Source organism: Hylobates moloch, unplaced genomic scaffold (genome assembly GCF_009828535.3).
Source record: "Hylobates moloch isolate HMO894 unplaced genomic scaffold, HMol_V3 SCAFFOLD_15, whole genome shotgun sequence".
NCBI lineage: Eukaryota > Metazoa > Chordata > Mammalia > Primates > Hylobatidae > Hylobates > Hylobates moloch.
Genome location: NW_026652290.1, coordinates 98,491,986 through 98,509,946, shown reverse-complemented (window position 1 = coordinate 98,509,946; position 17,961 = coordinate 98,491,986). Strand labels below are relative to the sequence as shown.

The 17,961-nt window shown below is 60.9% G+C and overlaps 3 protein-coding genes across 5 annotated transcripts in view; 2 read left to right on the top strand and 1 right to left on the bottom strand.

Annotated features, from left to right (window-relative positions):
• The window catches only part of PTBP1 (polypyrimidine tract binding protein 1), a 19,298-nt gene extending 7,699 nt beyond the window's left edge, over positions 1-11,599 (top strand). The window contains exons 3-15 of one of the 2 annotated variants that reach the window (XM_032176419.2): positions 3,245-3,320; positions 3,703-3,875; positions 3,959-4,105; positions 4,199-4,369; positions 4,512-4,622; positions 4,696-4,870; positions 5,174-5,251; positions 6,081-6,229; positions 7,558-7,591; positions 8,049-8,141; positions 8,230-8,446; positions 9,906-9,983; positions 10,057-11,599. In XM_032176419.2, coding sequence (XP_032032310.1) covers positions 3,245-3,320; positions 3,703-3,875; positions 3,959-4,105; positions 4,199-4,369; positions 4,512-4,622; positions 4,696-4,870; positions 5,174-5,251; positions 6,081-6,229; positions 7,558-7,591; positions 8,049-8,141; positions 8,230-8,446; positions 9,906-9,983; positions 10,057-10,189 — 1,635 coding nt within the window. In that variant the 3' untranslated portion in view covers positions 10,190-11,599. The remainder of the gene's footprint in view (positions 1-3,244; positions 3,321-3,702; positions 3,876-3,958; positions 4,106-4,198; positions 4,370-4,511; positions 4,623-4,695; positions 4,871-5,173; positions 5,252-6,080; positions 6,230-7,557; positions 7,592-8,048; positions 8,142-8,229; positions 8,447-9,905; positions 9,984-10,056) is intronic. The other variant, XM_032176420.2, reaches the window with a different exon arrangement.
• A 160-nt stretch (positions 11,600-11,759) lies between these two features.
• PLPPR3 (phospholipid phosphatase related 3) lies at positions 11,760-15,090 on the bottom strand. 2 transcript variants are annotated; one of them, XM_032176416.2, is made up of 6 exons: positions 14,905-15,090; positions 14,470-14,611; positions 14,170-14,365; positions 13,976-14,033; positions 13,717-13,890; positions 11,760-13,264 (listed from the first exon to the last, which is right to left on the bottom strand). In XM_032176416.2, exons 1-6 carry the CDS (start codon positions 14,983-14,985, stop codon positions 11,936-11,938), a joined length of 1,980 nt encoding a protein of 659 aa, XP_032032307.1. In that variant the 5' UTR covers positions 14,986-15,090; the 3' UTR covers positions 11,760-11,935. The 2 variants fall into 2 exon arrangements, with proteins under 2 accessions (XP_032032307.1, XP_032032308.1); XM_032176417.2 differs by having other exon boundaries at positions 14,470-14,575; positions 14,905-15,069.
• Positions 15,068-17,961, top strand: part of AZU1 (azurocidin 1) — a 20,663-nt gene continuing 17,769 nt past the window's right edge. The window contains exon 1 of the mRNA XM_032179164.2: positions 15,068-15,112. Within this exon, the coding sequence (XP_032035055.1) occupies positions 15,068-15,112 (45 nt within the window). The remainder of the gene's footprint in view (positions 15,113-17,961) is intronic.

Below are 17,961 nucleotides of genomic sequence, written 5' to 3'. Positions count from 1 at the left end.
TAAGCGTGTAAGGAAAGGGGGTCAAAACCTGGAGAAGAATAAGGTCCTGGGGAGGCCAGCGATTCTCGCGGGAGCTGTAGTCGTCACTTAGCTGGGGTAGTTGGTTAATGATTCTGCTGGTTATTGTCGGTTGAGGGGGCTCCCGACTTCAGGGCTTGTCCCCCAAGAGCCTCCTGCAGGGTGAGCCCATAGTGGTGGCGTCCTGAGCCAGCAGCCAGCTGGTTTCTGGTCAGTCAGCGGTGGTGCCTGAGCCAGGTTTCGGTTTTTCCCAATTGGACTGCTGTCTTTACACGCTGCCTGCCCCGATCTTCCCTGGAGATAAAACCTGTTTGTTCAGTGTGGGAGGAGGGAGAGGTACTTTCATCTGAAGCATTTGCAACAATCCCTAGATGTGTCTGGCTTGCAGACAGTCCTCTCATCCCTGCTTCTGTGGGCCTGCTTTCCAGCTGGAGTGGCCCTCAGCTTCCATGGGGTGGTCCCGGAGCCCTCTGCAGTTCCTAGGGGGCTCCTTGGCTGGGACGTTGAAGCCCAGCCAGGACATGAAGCCTGCGGGAAAGATTTTGCCACAGGGCAGGGTTAGGGCTCCTGCTGGTGCAGGCCCTGGTAGGAGGGTGGGGCAGCACCCTGACCCAGATGATCACCCCCCCTCCCCCCCACCACCAGGGAGCCCTCAGCTGACCTGGGCCCACACTTGGCCATGCTGTCCTTTAGCCCAGGACAGAGCAAGCTCTTGTTCAGTGTGGGGTTAAAGACACCTAGGACCCGTGCTGCAGGGCCCCAGCTGCAGACTGGGAAGTCCTGGGGCGTTTTCTGTCAATCTGTGCTTCAGGACAGGTGCCCTGAAGGGACCCTCTTGGGGTACCTGGCAGCTGCTGTGAAGGCAGTGGAGGTGCTAGGCCCAGCTAGTGTCTCCTGGTTGCTGCCCTGTGGAGCCTTGGAGCCTCCAGGTGTCCCTTCTGTTCTGCTGGGGCACCGCTGAGCTGAGCCAAGCCGGCCTGTGCCGTCTGGGCAGGCGTGGAGTTTGCTGCCACAGACAGTTGTGGGCATGCCAGGCCACTTGCCCATGGGAATGAGATTAGGGCTTCAGGCAGGTGGCCAAGAAGACCGCTCAGAGGAAGCTGCCCCACCCACCACTCCAGTAAAGACAGGGTCCAAGATGCCCTTTTTAAGGTTTGTGCAGCCAGCACATGGGAGCCGCATGGGCGCCTGGCCGCTGTCCAGCTTGGGGGAGGACCAGCCCTGGTGTCCTAGTCCGGGGTCGGCTCCTGGGCTCCCCCAGCCTCTGAGCTGGAGGGGAGAGGAGACAGGAAGCGACTTCCTGTGGGGGGTGGTGGGGGGAGGGCGGAGGCTGGAGGCCCTGCGTCTCAGGTGCACCCGGCCTCCCGTCCTCTCGTCCTGGCACGCCTGTGTTTTCCCATCGTGTGGTTTCCACCTGAGGCGGCTGGCTCTGACCCCCTTCCTCTGGGCCTGCACAGCCCCGCCTTGTGCTCACAGGGGGCCCCAGACTCTGAAAGTGAGGAGAGGACTCGAGGGTCTGTTTTCAGCGTTTGGATTCATTTGTGTCCGGCCGGAACCTCAGGGCCGCCCTGACGCTGGACACTGTTCATTCTTTGATCCTAAAGTCTTGGGGACTGACAGGTGCCATTTGGGTGGGCGCCGGGCCTGTGGAGCCTGAGTGATTCCTGGTTCCAGCCCTTGTGGCTGCTTGATTGCTTGTCTGGTGATGCCCTGGGTGCTTGCGGGATTGGCGGGGGGCTCAGGGCTGCAGTTAGAGGTCTCATTGGCAGGGTCCGTTCCCTGTTCCCAATCCTCCTTGAGCAGGTGCTGGAGTCTCCGGAGGCTCTTGCCGCCCGCGTCGGGAGGAGGCAGCTGTGGGGCTTTGGAGGCTCGGGCAGCCTTCCTTCCAGGAAGCTCTTGAGCCAGGGCCTCGGGGGGGCCCCGATGGGGGCCGGGGCAGGAGTGGAGCTGAACGTGGATGGAGGGGAGGCCTTAAGAGAAGACCATCCGAGCGCAGGCGTGGGGAGGCCAGCGTTGGTGGGGGCGCATGGAGCAGGCTCAGGGAGGCCAGCGTGGGGGCAGCTCCTTGACCAGGCGTGGGGGTGTGTGGAGCTGGGGGTTGTCTGAGGGGGGACAGGGCGTGACATCCACTGGTTCCTTTGATGCAATGGCCCTGGGCCCCTCATCAGGTGGGGGCAGGCTCTTGGCCTCCCTCCTGATACAGGAGATGGAGGCTCCTTTGTTCCCTGGGATGGCCCTGTCCTGGGGGGCCTGGGCGCTGCCCTCAGTGCCTGCGGAGGCCGGCTTTGCAGACCAAGCGCCTGTGCTCCAAGGTCCTCAGACCCAAGCTTTGTTTTCCGTGTAACTAAGGGCCGTAACCAACGTCTCCTCCAATTTCACTCTTTGAATAAACGTGTGTTTTCAGTCCTTGCAGCAGGGGGGCGAAGTTGCCATCCTGAGCCTAGGATCAGTCTAGTGCAATTCTTAGAAGTTGATCCAGTTATATAGAAATAACGAGTGAATGGATTGTTTCTGGAGAGAAAACAGACAGGTCAGAAGTGAAGGAGCCGCAGTGAAGCTCCCCCTGGCCCCAGTCCCGGCCGTGATAACACCGGATAATTGTGCGGGGAGGCCGTGTCTCTAGTCCTCAGTCTTGCGTGTGCAGAGACGGAGGTCGGGTTTCCTTACTGGGCTGGAAAACAGGAGAGGAGGGGGTTCCTGCGAGAGTGAGGGAGACGGCGCTACAATTTGGTTCTCCTGCGAGGCCACCAGAAGTGAGGACAGCTGCCTGGGCCCTGCTGTGCACTGTTGGGGAGGCTGGCTCCATGGAGTGGGTCCCCTACCCTGCTGGCTGGTGGCTGAGGCCCGAGGCCTGTGCCCAGGGCGGCCGGCAGCACAGTGAGGCCACATCCACAGCAGAGTTGGCCGTGGAGATAGTGTACGCGGTGCCCTCCGTAGCTGAGAGTTTCCCAGCCCCACACTGGCTGAGTACCCAGGGCTTCCAGAATTTGGAACAAGGAGCAGTGTCTCAGTTGTGGAGCTGTGGGGTGCTGTACGTGTTGGTGGGCTGGGGGTGTTTCTGGAGACGGGCCTGGGTCTGTGCTCGGGCTGCCGTACCGTGGAAGTGTGGGTGTGGGTTGGGGGTCTGGGACCCCAGGCAGCCCAGGCGGGAGCAGGGCTGGTTGATGGGGAAGGGAGACTCTGGCCTGGCGGGAAGTGCAGCTCCGCGCCGTCTCTTCTCTTGCAGCGGGGATCTGACGAGCTTTTCTCTACTTGTGTCACTAACGGACCGTTTATCATGAGCAGCAACTCGGCCTCTGCAGGTAAGGCCCAGACTCGGCCCAGGGCAAGGCTCGTGGGTGTCTTTCCCTGGAACAACCTTACGTTCTTGTTCTGGGACTCTTCCATCTCAAAGTGCAGAGGCCCATGGTCCACGCTGCAGGTCCAGGTCCAAGTTCTCGCTACAGAGAATTTCCAGGGAGGGGCTGGATGGACGCTCCAGGCTCCACTTGGACCTGTGGGTGGGTTGTCAGGAGCAGGGGTCCTGACCGTGCAGGTCTTGGCCTCGCGCGCTGCTGGTTCACATGCACCCTCCTGGGGCTCAGGGTTGGTCTCTAGCAGGCAGGGCTCTGGGGGGATAGCAGGGACCTTCCTCTGTGGGCTCCTGCGAGTTGGTGCCTGCATCTCATGGCACCCCCTTTTCAGCAAACGGAAATGACAGCAAGAAGTTCAAAGGTGACAGCAGAAGCGCCGGCGTCCCCTCTAGGGTGATCCACATCCGGAAGCTCCCCATCGACGTCACAGAAGGGGAAGTCATCTCGCTGGGGCTGCCCTTTGGGAAGGTCACCAACCTCCTGATGCTAAAGGGGAAAAACCAGGTACCTGAGCCACGTTTCTCCTGGGCGCTCGCACCGCGCAGGTGGGGACGAGGAGGGCCCAGCGCTCACTGCCTCCCCCACAGGCCTTCATCGAGATGAACACGGAGGAGGCTGCCAACACCATGGTGAACTACTACACCTCGGTGACACCTGTGCTGCGCGGCCAGCCCATCTACATCCAGTTCTCCAACCACAAGGAGCTGAAGACCGACAGCTCTCCCAACCAGGCGGTGCGTGGCCCTGTGGTGGACCCCAGCAGCCCGGGGACCTCGGGGGTGGGCCCAGCCGCAGGGGCCAGCGACTCACGGCCATGCCTCCCACAGCGGGCCCAGGCGGCCCTGCAGGCTGTGAACTCGGTCCAGTCGGGGAACCTGGCCTTGGCTGCCTCGGCAGCGGCTGTGGACGCAGGGATGGCGATGGCCGGGCAGAGCCCTGTGCTGAGGATCATCGTGGAGAACCTCTTCTACCCTGTGACCCTGGATGTGCTGCACCAGGTGAGGTGGTCCCATCACTGCTGGGGCAGCTCGGGCTCGGTCAGGCTGCTGTTGCTGTGGGCACAGGCACACGGGAGGGGCCCGGCCCGGCAGGGATGGTGGGCGCCGAGCAGGAGCTCACGCTGTGGCCTGGGACCTGCAGATTTTCTCCAAGTTTGGCACAGTGTTGAAGATCATCACCTTCACCAAGAACAACCAGTTCCAGGCCCTGCTGCAGTACGCGGACCCCGTGAGCGCCCAACACGCCAAGCTGGTGAGTGGGGCTCCCAGGACGGCGCCCGCCCTGGCCCTGGCCCGGCCACGTCTCACGTTCCCTCTCCCCTCAGTCGCTGGATGGGCAGAACATCTACAACGCCTGCTGCACGCTGCGCATCGACTTTTCCAAGCTCACCAGCCTCAACGTCAAGTACAACAATGACAAGAGCCGCGACTACACGCGCCCAGACCTGCCCTCCGGGGACAGCCAGCCCTCGCTGGACCAGACCATGGCCGCGGCCTTCGGTAAGAGGCTGCCTGACGCGGCGCCAGTGTGCGGAGTGGTCTGTTAGAACCGCTCAGTCCGGAGTCCCAGCGGCACGGGCCCGGCCCTGCACCAGGGTGATGCGCCTGCTGCTCTCTGCACGGCCAGCACAGCACAGTCCAGTGCCCCCCACGTCGGGACCATGGCCCCCCCAGAGCAGCGGATCTGCCTGCTAAGGCTCTGCCGGGGCTGCCCGCCAGCCGGGTTGGGGCCCATCCCGCAGCACAGCGCCCGCTCGCGGTGGAGGTTGTGGGTGCGATGATTAGTGTCTCATTTATTTCTAGGTGCACCTGGTATAATCTCAGCCTCTCCGTATGCAGGAGCTGGTTTCCCTCCCACCTTTGCCATTCCTCAAGCTGCAGGTATTCAAATGCTTGGTCTTGGTTCCCCAGCGACTGCATGCCCACACCACCTTCCCAGGCAGCTCCGCATCCACGGCGGCAGCCTGGGCAGACTGGGCACTCGAGTGCCAGGTCAGGGGCCCTTCCCGGGAGAGGGGACGCCACGTCCACAGAGCAGGCTTGGCCAGGGCAGTGGTAGGACAGGGCTGTGGAGGCCCACGTGTGGACGGCGCCAGCCAGAAGCCACTAACCGCACAGTCTTTGTGGTCTGGTTCCCTTCAAGCACCTCCGGGCGAGCGCGAGGACCGCCAGTGGTTGGAGGGATGTGTCCCTAGTAGTTGAATTTGAGTGGCCTGGTAAGCGCGTGGCCCGAGGCTGAGGAGCATGACCGGCGGCGGGACGTGTGTGCGTGGCCGTCCTCCTGCTTCCCTTCTGGGACCGGGACCCGGCCGCCCAAGTGCTGGCCGTGGACGGAGCAGCGCGTGCCGCCCCGCGGCCGCCTTGTCTGCATGGAGGCATGGGCACGCATGCGCGGTGGTCCCGGGACAGGCCCTGCTTGCCGAGGGCCCCGTGTCTGTGCTGGCGGAGCCGGAGCTTTTCTGTGCTGTGGGCGCATGCAGATGAGTCCAGGCCCGGCACGGCCCGTGCTGTGAGGAGAGGCGGGCGCTGGTGCAGGAGCCAGCGGGTGGCTGTGCGGGGGTCGGGCGACCCCACAGGCACCCGGGGTAGGGCCAGAGCCAGGGCCCTGTGCGGCTCGGCTCCTCGGTGCATGAGGACGGGGAGCGTCGGCCTCTCCCACTCTGCGGTGGAGCGGGGGCGCCGCTGCTCATCTCACCTCCTACCTTTACAGGCCTTTCCGTTCCCAACGTCCACGGAGCCCTGGCCCCCTTGGCCATTCCCTCGGCGGCGGCAGCAGCTGCAGCGGCAGGCCGGATCGCCATCCCGGGCCTGGCGGGGGCAGGAAATTCTGTACTGCTGGTCAGCAACCTCAACCCAGAGGTACGTGCGTGGGCTTTTCCTCTGCGCCGTTCTTCCCGGAAGAGCGAGCAGGGGATGTTGTGCTCGGTCTTGGGTCCCGGAGCAGCACCGCCCCTCGCTGTGTCTGCGCCTCTGCCCCAGTAGCCCCTCTGCTGCAGCGCTGAGACCCTCCTCTCCCAAGATGGCTTGAGTTTTCCTGTTTTCCTGAATTCACATCTTGGTTTGCGTTTTCACTTCCATGATATGCAGAATGAATTGTTTTTTTGTTAACCAAAGGCAATCTAAAAGTGACTTGGAGCTGAGCAGGGCGTGCAGTTCAGAGCCCCAGCAGGCCGCCCTGCTGGTCAGTGGGAAACACAGGGTTAGCGCGGCAGGGTGTGGGCGGCCCTTGTGGCACAAGAGCCTGTCACTTAACTGGATCTGTTATTTCTCAGAATGGTTAGATTCCCCTCGGGGAGAGCTTGGGTGAAACAGGAGGCTCAAAATACGTAACTCTTGATGGATGGGATCCCCTGGAATCAGCATTTCAGGCTGTTCTGTTTCCCGGCAACTCCTGTGACTTCCTCTAGGTGGTGCCCAGCCTGGCCCTCCCTCCTGGGGGCACAGGACGCACCCCCTGCCTCTGCTTCTTACCATGAGCCTGGTGCTGTCCCTCCAGCTCCTGAGCTAGGGGACCCATAGCGAGGCCGTGCACTAACAGACTCAATCTCCCTTCACGCCTGTGTAATCGTCCTTAGAGACTGACTTGTAGTACCACAGCCGCGGGAGACAGCGCTGCTGCAGGGCTTGGCTGAGGTGGCCGGGAGCGGAGCCGCATCCGCACTCCTGGGGGGCGTGGTTGGGATCGGCTTCTGGGAGCCCCTCCAGCAGCGCTGTCTCTTCCGGCATGTGAGTGAAGGTGCTTTTCTTACCGTGTGCCCCTCGAGGTAAACCTGTAACTGGAATGTGTGTGGAGTGTGACTGATAGAACACTGCCTGATTTTCTTATGTATTTACTGACCTGTGTTTTTTTGCTACTTTTTTTCTTTTCTCCCCTTCCCCTTTCCCAATTTTTTTTCTTGCCCTGATCCGGAATTTCTTTGCCAACTGACTGCACGGTACTTCTGCTTCCTGTTGTTGCTTGAAACAAAACAAAAACATAAACAAATAAAAAACAAAAATTCCCCCTCAAACCCTGCTCTCCGGAAACCAACCTGCCCTTGAATATTAACATCCTGACAACTTCATCATCCATCAACCACTGCACGCCTGCGGGGACTGTCTTCCTCGTGTGGACGATTGGCAACTCGCCCCCCTTGACCTCTCCCTCTCCCCTGTCCCTCCGCTGCCTTGCTCTGCTGTCTCTAAAGAGAGTCACACCCCAAAGCCTCTTTATTCTTTTCGGTATGTTATCGTTCACACTTTTATTACCTTGTTTTCATTAATTGAGATGATTTTGATGCCCTGAGACGTATTATGAGTTTGCGGTTTGGCACTCTGATGCTCCGTGGCATCCGCCTCGTTTTATGGTTTGCTTTCGGTTTGCGAATTTTATTTGGTCCCGTAGATACGTACGCATGGTTTATCGCCCTGCATGCTTTTCAGAGTTAGACCTGTCGGTGGCATATGCTACCATGGCCACCCGCTGGCAGCTTACCTGTCCTGGATGCTATGACTTTGCCGAACGGAGCTGCTCCTGTTAGCGCGCCCTGTGGCTGCAAGACGCAGCTCCGCGGTGGCCAATAAAGCAAACCCGGCCGGGCTGAGCCGGGCCTTGTGGGGGTGCGCGGGGCCGGGGCTGACGGGGAGATGGGCGGGGCAGGCAGCAGGCGACTCAGGCCCTGTCCCTGGGCTTTTGAAGGCGTCTACGGCGATGTGCAGCGCGTGAAGGTCCTGTTCAATAAGAAGGAGAACGCCCTGGTGCAGATGGCGGACGGCAACCAGGCCCAGCTGGGTGAGAGGCTGGGGCGGCCCCAGGGGTGGCGGGGGCGGGGGCTGCGTTCCCTCTCGGGCACCTGGTCACGCGGGTGCTGCTCCCCCAGCCATGAGCCACCTGAACGGGCACAAGCTGCACGGGAAGCCCATCCGCATCACGCTCTCGAAGCATCAGAACGTGCAGCTGCCCCGCGAGGGCCAGGAGGACCAGGGCCTGACCAAGGACTACGGCAACTCACCCCTGCACCGCTTCAAGAAGCCGGGCTCCAAAAACTTCCAGAACATATTCCCGCCCTCTGCCACGCTGCACCTCTCCAACATCCCGTGAGTGCTGGGCCGAGGGGCTCACGGGGCCGGGGGCGGGCGAGGGCTCTGCTTGGCTGTCCTGCCGCGTCGGTGTGTGGACTTGTGGCGTTTCCAGAGTGCAGGTCGGGCACCTCTTATCCCAGACCTGAAGTACTGCAAGGCCTGAAGCTTGAGCCGAGGGCTGCTCAAGGGAGGGGATCGTCGGACACCTTGGAGTTTTTGGCTTAGGGGATGCTCCTCTGTGAGAATGTATAATGCGCACATTTATTTATTTATTTATTTTTATTTTTTGAGACGAAGTCTCGCTCTGTCACCCAGGCTAGACAGTGGAACGATCTTGGTTCACCGCAACCTCCGCCTCTTGGGTTCAAGCGATTGTCCCACCTCAGCTTCCCGAGTAGCTGGGACTATAGGCACCCACTACCACGCCCGGCTAATTTTTGTATTTGTAGTAGAGACGGTTTCACCATATTGGCCAGGCTGGTCTCGATCTCCTGACTTCGTGATCAACCCGCCTTGGCCTCCCAAAGTGCTGGGATGACAGACGGGAGCCACCACACCCGGCCTCGTGCACACCTTTAGAATCCCAGTACTATTGGGGGGCCAGGCAGTGAATCGCTTGAACCCAAGAGTTAAGACCAGCCTGAGCAATAAAGTGAGACCTCTGTCTCTACGAGAAAAATTGGTTAAAATTGGCCAGGAGTGGTGGTGTGCACCTCAGGTCCTGCTCCTTCGGATTGGGACGCTGAGGTGGGAGGTTCACTTCCAGCTCAGCAGGTTGAGGCTGCAGTGAGCTGTGACTGCACTGCCACAGCCCAGGCTGGGCGACAGTGAGACCCTGTCTGTAAAAAATATATAATGCAAGTATTTGGAAATGCAGGTACATCTGGCCCCAAGCATGTCAACCTGTAGTAAGCCCTTTGATATTTAACACGTTACTTGTGAAATGTTATCAGAAAATCAACAAGGGGCCTGGCAGAGTGGCTCACGCCTGTCATCCCAGCACTTTAGGAGGCCGAGGCAGGCAGATCATCTGAGGTCAGGAGTTCGAGACCAACCTGGCCAACCTGGTGAAACCCCGTCTTTACTAAAAATAAAATCAGCCTGGCATGGTGTGCGCCTATAATCCCAGCTACTTGGGAGGCTGAGGCAGGAGAATCACTTGAACCTGGAGGCGGAGGTTGTGGTGAGCTGAGATCGCACCACTGTGCTCCGGCCTGGGCGACAGAGCGAGACTCCGTCTGAAAAAAAACAGTGGAGGAGCATGGTATTCCATTTCTGCAAACCTGTAGATGCCTGGTTTCGTTAGAAGCTGCTTCAGACCATTGTGGACATGATTTGGTACCCCATTTCTGGGCTCCCAAAAGGCCCTACGCTTCCCTGGCCACTCTGAAAACTCTAGTCTGGGGAAAGCCTCGCAGACCTGACTGGGCGTCCCCCCACGCAGCCCCAGGCTCACGCCTTTCTCCTCCCACAGGCCCTCAGTCTCCGAGGAGGATCTCAAGGTCCTGTTTTCCAGCAATGGGGGCGTCGTCAAAGGATTCAAGTTCTTCCAGTGAGTATGAGGCGGGCTGTGCCTGGCTCTCCCCGGGCTGCCCTGTGGCCGGCCCTGACCCCGTGTCTTGCAGGAAGGACCGCAAGATGGCGCTGATCCAGATGGGCTCCGTGGAGGAGGCAGTCCAGGCCCTCATTGACCTGCACAACCACGACCTCGGGGAGAACCACCACCTGCGGGTCTCCTTCTCCAAGTCCACCATCTAGGGGCACAGGCCCCCCATGGCCGGGCCCCCTGGCGACAACTTCCATCATTCCAGAAAAAAGCCACTTTAAAAAGCAGCTGAAGTGACCTTAACAGACCAGAGATTTTATTTTTTTAAGAGAAATCAGTTTACCTGTTTTTAAAAAAATTAAATCTAGTTCACCTTGCTAACCCTGCGGTGACGGGGACAGCTCAGGCTCTTGGTGACTGGCAGCGGGAGTTCCCGGCCCTCCACACCCGGGGCCAGACCCTCGGGGCCATGCCTTGGTGGGGGCCTGTCGGGCGTGGGGCCTGCAGGTGGGCGCCCTGACCACGACTTGGCTTCCTTGTGCCTTAAAAAACCTGCCTTCCTGCAGCCACACACCCACCCGGGGTGTCCTGGGGACCCAAGGGGTGGAGGTCACACCAGAGAAAGGCAGGGGGCCTGGCCGGCTCCTGCGGGATCATGTAGCTGGGGCCTGGCGGCAGTGGCTGCGGCACCCCAACCCCAGCCCTCTAATCAAGTCACGTGATTCTCTTTCCACCCCGCCCCCAGGGCCTTCCTTTCTGCCCCCAGGCGGGCTCCCCCTGCTCCAGCTGCGGAGCTGGTCGTCATAATCTCTGTATTATATACTTTGCAGTTGCAGACGTCTGTGCCTAGCAATATTTCCAGTTGACCAAATATTCTAATCTTTTTTTTCATTTATATGCAAAAGAAATAGTTTTAAGTAACTTTTTATAGCAAGATGATACAATGGTATGAGTGTAATCTAAACTTCCTTGTGGTATTATTACCTTGTATGCTGTTACTTTTATTTTATTCCTTGTAATTAAGTCACAGGCAGGACCCAGTTTCCAGAGAGCAGGCGGGGCCGCCCAGCGGGTCCCGCACAGGGAGCCCCGGTCCGATCTTAGAGCCCCGAGCTTCAGGGAGGGGGCGGGCGTGTCGCCGCCTCTGGCATCGCCTCCGGTTGCCTTACACCACGCCTTCACCTGCAATCGCCTAGAAAACTTGCTCTCAAACTTCTTCAGGGTTTTTTTTTCCTTCAAATTTTGGACCAAAGTCTCATTTCTGTGTTTTGCCTGCCTCTGATGCTGGGACCCGAAGGCGGGCCGCTCCTCCTGTCTTCACTGTGCTCTTTCTCCCGCCCCCGCGTCCTGTCCCGGGGGCGCTCCTAGGATCCCCTTTCCGTAAAGGAGAGAGTAACAAGGGTGTAAATATTTATAATTTTTTATACCTGTTGTGAGACCCGAGGGGCAGCGGCGCGGTTTTTTATGGTGACACAAATGTATATTTTGCTAACAGCAATTCCAGGCTCAGTATTGGGACCGCGGAGCCACAGGGACCCCACGCACATTCCGTTGCCTTACCCGATGGCTTGTGACGCGGAGAGAACCGATTAAAACCTTTTGAGAAACTCCTCCCTTGTCTAGCTCTGTGTTCGCTGTGGACGCTGTAGAGGCAGGTTGGCCAGTCTGTACCTGGACTTTGAATAAATCATCTGTATCCTCGCTCCGTTCCGCCTTCGTTGCTGGTTTCCTCTTTCTGTGTCTTGGGCGGCCCCAGCTCCCGCCCGGGTGTCCGCCGAAGCGCCAGGTGGGGCCGCGGGCGGGGTGGGCCCGGCCCTGAGAGTGAGGGTCCCTGCGTGGGGCGTGCGGGCCAGAGCGAATGACCAAGAGCCGGAACTCGGTTTCTGCCGCTTTATTGAGCATCCACGCTGCCGCCCGCGCCCTCGGCCCGCCCCCCACCCGCCCTCGGCCCCGCCGCGCTAGTCGGGGAACCGGCGCGCCTGCATCTTGCGGAAGTAGCCCTCGGCCTCCGCCTCCGCCTCGCGCTCCGCCAGCCCCAGGCCGCCCGCGTGGCGCCGCAGCGTAGACTCCCGGCTGCCCGGGCCCAGCGCCCCATCGGTCGCGCCCAGCGGGGGCAGCCCCTCGCCCGTGGCCAGGTTGACGGTGGCCACGGCCCCGAACCGCGGCTCCTCCTGGTCCACGTCGCTAACCGACGAACCGGGGGACACGCCCGGGGGCTTGGCCCCACCGCGGAAGCCGCGCGCCAGGTCGCCCAGCTCGTAGCCGCCGTCGGCCTCCGCCTTGGCCCCGCCGCCGGCCGCCTTCCACTCCCAGGGAGCGCCGCCGGCCGACAGGTGCACCACGGGGTGGTGCGGTGCGTGCGCGTCGATGGTCACGATGCTGGCGGAGTCGCGGTCCGACGGCGACCGGTACTGCGAAGAGTCGGAGCTGGCGCTGGACGACGACGCCGTCTCGGCCGCCTTGGGGCCCGGCGCGCCCGGAGCCTTGGACATGGCGATGACCTGCAGCAGCCGCGGAGGATTGGCCATGGCCGCCCCGCTCTTCTCGGCCATCATGAGCCACTTGGCGCGCACCCCAGCGCCGCTTTTGGGGGACAGGCCGGCCCCCGCCTGCGCGCCCTCCTCCGGGATGTGCACCAGCGGCGGCGGCCCCGCGCGCGGGGGGAGGATGACCCGAGGCCCCAGCCCCGGCCGCGCCTGCACGGTGGGGTAGAGCGAGGGCGGGGCCGGGCCCTCGTCCTCCTCCTCTTCCTCCTCCTCCTCTTCCTCCTCCTCCTCCTCCTCCTCTTCCTCCTCCTCCGCCATGGGCTCCGCGGGCGCGCGCAGGTGCCCGGGGCTGGCGTCGTCGGGCAGCCCCAGGCCGCGGCCCTCCAGGCTCTTCTGCTTCCACTCGCTGATGAGCTGCTTGGAGCGCGAGGCGTCCAGCGGCACGTGGATGGTCATGTGGCGGCGCGCGGGGTCGTCCAGCGAGGGCGCACTGGCCCTGGGCAGCGTGTGGCTGAAGGTCACCATGTTCTCCTTGGCCATGGGGCTGCGCGGGGCCAGCAGGTCCACGTCCACGCTGGCGCGCTTCAGGCTGCCCAGCGAGGTCTTCTCGCGGGCCACGGGCCGGGGCGCGCCCTCCAGCCGCCCTGGGGGCCCCAGCTCGTCGGTGCTCACGGACTTATTCTGCTGATAAACCGAGTCGTGGCCCCGCTGCGTCAGGGCCCGCAGCGCGTCCTTGGCAGGGGCAGGGGCCGCGGGCTTCTCTGCAGGTGGGGCCTGGAAGTTGCCCACCGCGTGCCAGGCCTGGCGGGGAGAGGGGTCTGGGGGTGAGGCCTGGGGCTCAGAAGGCTCCTCCCCCCTCATCATTGGACTGGGGGTGGGGGGGGTGGCAAGCTCTTGTCCAGTGGGACCAGTTCCCGCTTCAAGGTTGCTGACCCAGCACATCGGGCAGGTCTGAGCCCACGGGATTCTGACTCTAGCATTCCAAGGGTGAGACACTTCAGCACCCATGCCTTCCCCCTAAGACCCCCTCGGCACCCATGCCTACCCCCTAAGACCCCCTGGACACCCGTGCTTCCCCCCCCACAGAACCCCCGTGCACCCATGCCTCCCTCCTCAGAATCCCTGGACACCCATACCTGCCCCCCAGAACCCCCGGGCACCCGTGCTTCCCCCTAAGACCCCCTCGGCACCCATGCCTCCCCACTCAGACCCCCTGGGAACCATGCCAACCCCCCTCAGAACCTGCCACTCACCAGGTAGGCAGCGATGCCCGCCCCGATGAGGAAGCCGGCGTACACGTCCACTGGGTGGCTGCGGTACTGCGTGATCTGCGTGAGCCCACACACGCCCGCAGCGATGGCAAAGGCGAAGACCAGGATGGGCTTCAGCAGCTTGGTGGTGTCTGAGATGACCGAGTTGAAGTACATCTGGGGGCATGGGGGTCGGGGTCAGGGAGGGCACCCCGCGGGCCAGCAAGAGGCCCTGAGCAGGGCAGTGAGGGGCTGGACTCACCGACACGTAGACGGCGGCGAAGGCTGACAGCGTGGCGTGCTGGGACGGGAAGGTCTTCCTGTAAGAGGCGTCCAGCGTGAGCCCCGCCCGCCTGGGGACCCCAGCTCCAGTGGCCTCTGTGTGTCTCTGTTTCCCCACATGTTCACTGGGTGGGAAGGAGGCTCCCAGCCAGGGGAGTTGGGGCTCCAGCTCACCGTGCAGACAGGATGGCGTGGGTGTCCTGGCCAGAGCAGATGTCCTGCGTGATGTAGGGGTTGACCTCACAGGACGTGCCGAGGAGAGTATAGTTGGGCTTGCAGACGGTGAGGAAGAAGGGGGTGTGGTAACCCGTGGCCAGCTGGATCACGTCCGTCACCAGGGCTGTGGCGCACAGGCCGAACACGTGGACACCTGTGGGGCGGAAGGCTCGGCCAGGCGGGGAGCTGGGGCCCTGGGACAGCCCTACCCCCTGCACGTGGGCGTAGCTCAGGGTTGGGGTGCGTCCCGCAACTCACCCACAAACCGCACGGTGCGTCGCAGGAAGGAGTTGAAGTTGCAGCCGCCGGCGTTGATGCTGCCCTCCGCCCCGGCGGGCCCCCCAGCACGGCCCCACAGCCGGGACTGCAGACAGTACAACACGCCCTCAGCCACCATGATCTGCCAACAAGGGGGGGGGGGCGCTCAGGCCTCAGTGCCCACAGGGAGGGGGCTCTCAGGCGGGCTCCCATCTGCAGTGCCCACAGGCTGGCACAGGCCCCGCTGTGGGTGCTCACCGAGGTGGCAGGGGCCACGGTGCCCACAGGCTGGCACAGGCCCCGGGGTGGGTGCTCACCGAGGTGGCAGGGGCCACAGTGCCCACAGGCTGGCACAGGCCCCGGGGTGGGTGCTCACTGAGGTGGCAGTGGCCGCGGTGCCCACAGGCTGGCACAGGCCCCAGTGTGGATGCTCACCGAGGCGGCAGGGGCCGCGAAGGCCAAGCTGAGCAGCATCAGTAGCGGGATGAGCTCCTCGTTGGTCTCCACGTAGGGCATGGAGAGAGTGCGGTCATAGCACTGGAAGCCCACCTTGGCCGGCTTGAAGAGGTCGGTCAGCTCCAGGAAGTACAGGGATACGATGGAGGAAGCCACTATAGGCAGCTGTGGAGACAAGGCGCACCAGGTTCACCCTGCCCTCCCTCGCGGAAGCATCTGTCCAGCCCTCCGCGAACTCAGGGCCATCCACAGATGGATTCACTCACCCATCCACAGATCCAACCCACTCCCAGCCACTCTTTCCCCCATGAGTTGTTCATCCATCCACAGATGCTCCATCCATCTATGTATCACACACCCACTCACCCATCCTCCATCTACCCAAACACCTATGCCCCCAACACCCACCCACTCACCGACCCATCACCCACCCATCCACCCACTGGGAACCATCCATCCTCCACCCACCCATCCTCCACCCATGCACCCAATGGTACCCATCCATCCATTCATCACCCAGCCACTCATTCATCTATCTATCCATCTATCCATCACCCACCCACCTACCCACCTACCCATCCATCCGTCATTACCCAGCCATTCATCCATCCATCCATCCACCCATCACCCACCCACGCACCCAACCGTACCCATCCATCTATCCACCCACCCAACTTTCCATCCATCCACCTACCCATCCATCCATTGATCACCCATCCATCCATCCACCCACCCACCTGTCTACCAGCCTATCCATCTATCCACCTACTCATCCATCCACCCATCTGTCCATCCACAACAGTCTCGCTCTGTTGCCCAGGCTGCAGTGCAGTGGTGCCATCTCAGCTCACTGCAGCCTCTGCCTCCTGGGTTCTTGTATTTTTAGTAGAGACAGGGTATTGTCATGTTGCCCAAGCTGGTCTCGAACTCCTGGGCTCAAGTGATACACACCCGCCTTGGCCTCCCAAAGTGCTGGGATTAGAGGCGTGAGCCACCGCACCCAGCCATGGCCTCAATCCTTTTTTTTTCCCCCACTCTGTCACGCAGCCTGGAGTGCAGTGGCATGATCTCGGCTCACTGCAAACTCTGCCTCCGGGTTCAAGAGAACCTCCCACCTCAGCCTTCCAAGTAGCTGGGATTACTAGCGTGCACTACCATGCCTGGCTAATTTTTTGTATTTTTAGTAGAGGCGGGGTTTCACCATGTTCCCCAGGCTGGCCTCGAACTTCTGACCTCAAGTAATCCACCCGCCTCGGCCTCCTGAAGTGCTGAGATTACAGATGTGAGTGACCTCACTCGGGCATGGCCCCAGTCGTAATTCCTGCCTTGTTATGGCATCTTAGCAGGGGTTCAGCCCTCAGTCCAGTCCTGGGGAGGGCACAGGTCAGGGCTGGGGGCTCCAGGAAGGGAAAAGCCATCACTGAACATCCCACAGCGGAATTGGATCGAGGGAGCTGAGTTCATGTCCAGTGAGCATTCATTGAGCGCCTGTTGCATGCAGGCACGAGGCCCGGGGCAGACGTGGAAAGTGGGTAGCAGCGTTTGCACCTGACACCCGGTTTGAAAACCACCCACTTGGCAGGGCGCGGTGGCTCACGCCTGTAATCCCAGCATTTTGGGAGGCTGAGGCGGGCGGATCACGAGGTCAGGAGATCGAGGCCATCCTGGCTAACACGGTGAAACCCTGTCTCTACTAAAAATACAAAAAAAAGTTAGCTGGGCGAGATGGAGGGCACCTGTAGTCCCAGCTACTCGGGAGGCTGAGGCAAGAGAATGGCGTGAACCCCGGGGGGCGGAGCCTGCAGTGAGCCGAGATCGCACCACTGCACTCCAGCCTGGGCGACAGTGAGACTCTGTCTCAAAAAAAAAAAAAAACCACCCACTTTACGACCAGGCGCGGTGGCTCACGCCTGTAATCCCAGCACTTTGGGAGGCCGAGGTGGGCGGATCACGAGGTCAGGAGATGGAGACCATCCTGGCTAACACCGTGAAACCCCATCACTACTGAAAATACATAAATTAGCTGGGTGTAGTGGCGGGCACCTGTAGTCCCAGCTACTCGGGAGGCTGAGGCAGGAGAATGGCATGAACCCGGGAGGCGGACCTTGCAGTGAGCCAAGATTGCACCACTGCACTCCAGCCTGGGCGACAGAGCGAGACTCCATCTCAAAAAAAAAAACCACCCACTTTAACCTGTGGGTGGCCAGCAGACCCCCTGTGCCTCAGTCTTACCAGCTGCAAAATGGGAATGATAAAGTAGCCGCCTCCAAGGGCTCAGGTGGAGATGAGTCAACGTGGGAGGTGGCCCCTGGCAACTATCCACTAGTTCTCTCCACTCTCATTATCAGCAGGATTTTGCTGGGACGGGCAGACAGCATCAAGCCTGGGGAGGGTTTGAGGTGGGGCCTGGGCACAGCCTTAAAAACATCTAACCGTGGGCCTGGTGTGGTGGCTCACGCCTGTCATCCCAGCACTTTGGGAGGTCAAGGCGGGCAGATCACCTGAGGTCAGGAATTTGAGACTAGCCTGGCCAACATGGGGAAATCACACCTCTACTAAAAATACAAAAATTAGCCCAGCGTGGTGGTGCGTGCCTGTAATCCCAGCTACTCCGGAGGCTGAGGTGGGACAATCGCTTGAGGCCGGGAGGTAGAAGTTGCAGTGAGCTGAGATTGTTCCACCGCACTCCAGCTTGGGCAAGAGAGCAAGACTCCATCTCAAAAAATAACAATAATAAATAAAATAATAATAATAATTAAGGCCGAGCGCAGTGGCTCACACCTGTAATTCCAGTGCTTTGGGAGGCTGAGGCAGGAAGATCACTTGAGGCTAGGAGTTTGACGCCAGCCTGGGCAACATAGTGAAACTCTGTCTCTACAAAAATAATAATGATAAATAGGCTGGGTGTGGTGGCTCACGCCTGTAATCCCACTTTGGGAGGCCAAGGTGGGCAGATCGCTTGCTGCCAGGAGTTTGAGACCAGTCTGGTCAACATGGTGAAACCCTGTCTTTACTAAAAATATAAAAATTAGCCAA

What these genes read in the sequence shown, in the direction of transcription:
- PLPPR3 (XM_032176416.2), bottom strand. Translation starts at nt 14,985, where the DNA reads ATGCCCTACGTGGAGACCAACGAGGAGCTCATCCCGCTACTGATGCTG. An exon ending in TCGCGGCCCCTGCCGCCTCG is followed by an intron (nt 14,612 to 14,904) that starts GTGAGCATCCAC and finishes CCTTGTTGGCAG; the next exon opens with ATCATGGTGGCTGAGGGCGT. An exon ending in CGGGCATCGCTGCCTACCTG is followed by an intron (nt 13,265 to 13,716) that starts GTGAGTGGCAGG and finishes TCTCCCCGCCAG; the next exon opens with GCCTGGCACGCGGTGGGCAA.